General features: G+C 34.6%; 1 protein-coding gene across 1 annotated transcript in view; it reads left to right on the top strand.

The window, feature by feature from the left end:
* The window catches only part of LOC137644927 (protein big brother-like), a 51,530-nt gene extending 48,216 nt beyond the window's left edge, over positions 1-3,314 (top strand). The window contains exons 4-6 of the mRNA XM_068377803.1: positions 140-256; positions 2,196-2,360; positions 2,683-3,314. Coding sequence (XP_068233904.1) covers positions 140-256; positions 2,196-2,357 — 279 coding nt within the window. The 3' untranslated portion in view covers positions 2,358-2,360; positions 2,683-3,314. The remainder of the gene's footprint in view (positions 1-139; positions 257-2,195; positions 2,361-2,682) is intronic.
* The last annotated feature ends 465 nt before the right edge of the window (positions 3,315-3,779 follow it).

The following is a 3,779-nucleotide window of genomic DNA, read 5'->3' as shown; positions in this document are numbered from 1 at the left end:
ATATATATATATATATATATGTATGTATATATGTGTATATATTTATAATTATGTTTCCAAGATGATTACAGAGTACGTAATTCATGAGTGAAAGTTTCCTAATTACTACTAACATATGCTTTCATCTTTTCTTCCTCAGGTGCATTTGAGGTCTCCCTTCATCATGAACGGTGTCTGCGTCAGGTGGAGAGGATATGTCGATCTCGAGAGGCTTGATGGCGTTGGATGCTTAGAGTTCGATGAAGAAAATGCCGCAGTAAGTCTCTCTCTCTCTCTCTCTCTCTCTCTCTCTCTCTCTCTCTCTCTCTCTCTCTCTCTCTCTCTCTCTCTCTTTCCTACTCGTAAATAGGCGCAGATATTTGAATGCGCTATGAAATGTAAACTGAAAATACACACAATTCTGTATTTGCCAAAAAAAAAGAGTAAGACCCCCTATTAAATATAAATTAAACCGGACGCAGATACGCATATAAAAATAATCCTAAAGTAATCAAGCAGCTGAGCCCAAAAAGACAAACAAAACTATAACAAGTTGTGTTTTAACCGCAGTTAATTTAACAAAACTATTATTTCGTACCAGATAATAACTATAATTAAGCACAATTTACGGTGATGGTATCTCGTTTTTTCAACTTTTTTCTCTGAAGAGATGGAGATAAGTTTTAATAAATTTAATGAAGGGTTACGAGGTAACTGCAATATCGTTTTATTCACCATTAAATTATATTTCTCATATCTCTGTAATGATCATCATGCCACAATAAATCCGTGTGTGCTTAAGAAAAAGAGAAGAGAACATTCAGTTCTCAAGATTATGCGTCTTTGGGCGTGAGCCTCTGGAGTTTTGTAGACCACAAAGAGAAAACATTCTCTGAATTAAATTTTCTCTTGTGTTAGAAGGAAATATGATTGTTTCTTTTTTTATGCCTCTAAAAAGGTCTCTTAAAAGTTTCTTTATTTAAAAAGGAAGAGAAGGATTCGGGCTATATGAAATTATACATATACTGTACCACCATAATGCAAGAAAATTTTAGCTACATAAGTCATAATAAGAAATGTAAGAGGAGAAACGGAATTCTTTGAATAAAATGTCTATTGAGGATAAGTGGATAAAAGTATTTTGTCTTTACAATTGGAGTCTGGTTATGGACCGTACATAGAGACTGTAGAGAAAACACGTTGTTTGTATAAGTGAAATTCTAGAGCTCATGATGAGAGAAGCCTCTCAAATTCGATGAAGGTACAAAACCGGAAGAAACAGTGTCAAAAAAAAAAAAAAAAAAAAACAATTATATATCCTAGTTGCAAGAAGCACACAGAACTGCCTTGTATAACGTGAAATGCGCTTTGGTTTTCAAGATAAAAAAAAGCTCTAGAAGTTGTGTGTTATTATTATATTAATGAATAAAATAGATGGATGTCATTAACTATCAGAAAGACATTAAGGTGAGAAATACTGGTGATTAATTTGCGTTTGACAACAAACAAGTGAACGTTCACTGACATTGTGTCCAACTGTTTCTGAACACATAATTCCGGAGTTATATAAACCAAAAACCCTTCGCCCTCTGAATGTTTAATTAAGCCAATTAGTGTACGGATAGTCGTGGTCCATCATGAATCATGTCCTAGGCCAAGCTAACCTCATTAATGTATTCATACCACAGATGACCTTCTTAATTAACAAACCCGATGAATCTTAAAATGTTTTCAGCATGTCTTTCGCCTCGTTTAGATCTCGCTGCTAATTCTTAGCTATAAAACTTTTCAACCATTGTTACTGAATAATGGGGTTGTTATGACAGGTTCCTTGGCCATTTGCATACAAGATGTTAATTTTTATTCATAAAATCACGAATTACACTAATTATATCTTACGGCATAACTAGGGAATTAAACTCGAGAGGGGGCAAGGGTCCTTCTTTGCATATACTACTTAACTCCTCAAGATTATACATGACGGGCTGTGATTTCAAATTCTTCAAGAAAAAACAATACGTTTTCTTCTTAAAGTTATATCTTTATAATAGCTTCCAATTGTATGCTCCCTTCTTGACACAATTTCTGGGACAAGGAAATGCAAATCTCTCTCTCTGGCAATCAATTTATCCATCTATCTATCTCTCCTCCATGCAATGTATAGTATTCTACTCGTTTAAAGACACCATGCTTACGGATGTCTCCTTTTCCTTTAGGAGGAAGATCGAGTCCTGCGAGAAGAAATCGAGAAATACAAAGCTCGCCTTCGGGAGTTCGAAGAGAAACAGAGGGCTTTCCGAGTCCCTACGACTAGCCACGCCCACGCTCACGCCCATGCTCATGCACACTCCGAGCAAGCTAATATACAAGTCCGCTAGCAGGTAAGTTTGAACTTTATTATGTAATCTAAAAAGCATATCGTAAATGCTTGGTTAATGTGCGCACACACAAGTATATATATGAATATATACTGTAATATATATATATATATATATATATATATATATATATATATATATATATATATATATATATATATATATATATCAAGGGGTTTGTGTGTGCACTTTATGAACTTGCATAAGTATACGCAAATATTCACATACTGTATTTATGCTTATATTCAGGGGTTTTATAGATATTCAACTTACGATAAAGATTTTACAACATAATTTATTCATTTACAATTCCTTCACCCCGTAGATTTTGAGCCTCCTTCATCGAAAGCTGTAGACAACGGTAAAGCAACAGCAAAAGAAGAACATTTAAGAAAAAAAGAACAGAACAAGAAGAAACATGTGAGAGGATATCTGGCGCGAATTCTGTTGAGGGAATCCTTATACAGTTGTTTCAACGCAAGGAAAATGTGCTATTTTTTCCCTCATTAAGAAATAAAAACAGATTCGACAACATACATATACATATAACTACATATATGCATGGGTTATGTTTAAAACCCGCATGTGATTGAAAAATAATAGATTACAGACGATCGTATCATTGTGCCAGGTGTTTGAAACTAAAATCCGTATGTCGAAATTAGCATTCTAGATTCCTTGAGACTTTCCCGACGTTGGTGACGACTACAATGTGCACGTTATTGATATTGCCATCTGCAGACTGCATTTCTTCGAAAGAGCTGAACGAATCGTTATCTATTTGATATTTTAGGGCAAAGCCCTGTCATGCAAAACTAGAATTTTCAAAGTTCCAAGAATGGAGAAAAATATGTGGTCACAGATGGATGGCTTATATCTGGACCTGAGCTAATGGGACAAGGATTGAAATTACAGCAACGACAATAAATGAGTTTAAGAGAGGGAAAGAATCCTTATGCAACGCGATGCATTGAAGTACGTACAGTACACGAATAAAGTTGCAATGCGAGTTGAATATGGGGAAAATGTCACAGAAAAAGCTGGCAAGCTGCGGTGGAGAGGCAGTCATGAATTGAACCCGTTGATTAAACGTTGCTGAAACAAGAATTCCTGAAGAAGAGGCTACTTACGAATACCATTAAGGAAAAGAATCTTGAAAAATAAAATTTCTACCTGAAAGACTTGCAAATTGGAACTCGATGTAGGAACATAAACTACCATGTTTTTCCTTAATAAACAATGTGTACATATTTATACATTTATAGTCGTGAATGTGTCAATACAAATCTACACAATATTGGGAAAAATTATAATTGAATATTGCAAGTACCACTGTCATTCATGCTACCTATTTATTTTTAAAAGATCCCTTTCATTGTACTGTACAAGTGATTAACTATTAAAGAATTACTGCTCGTAAAG

Source organism: Palaemon carinicauda, chromosome 8 (genome assembly GCF_036898095.1).
Source record: "Palaemon carinicauda isolate YSFRI2023 chromosome 8, ASM3689809v2, whole genome shotgun sequence".
Lineage (NCBI taxonomy): Eukaryota > Metazoa > Arthropoda > Malacostraca > Decapoda > Palaemonidae > Palaemon > Palaemon carinicauda.
Note: the sequence above shows the minus strand (reverse complement) of the source record. Positions and strands in the feature narration are given on the sequence as shown.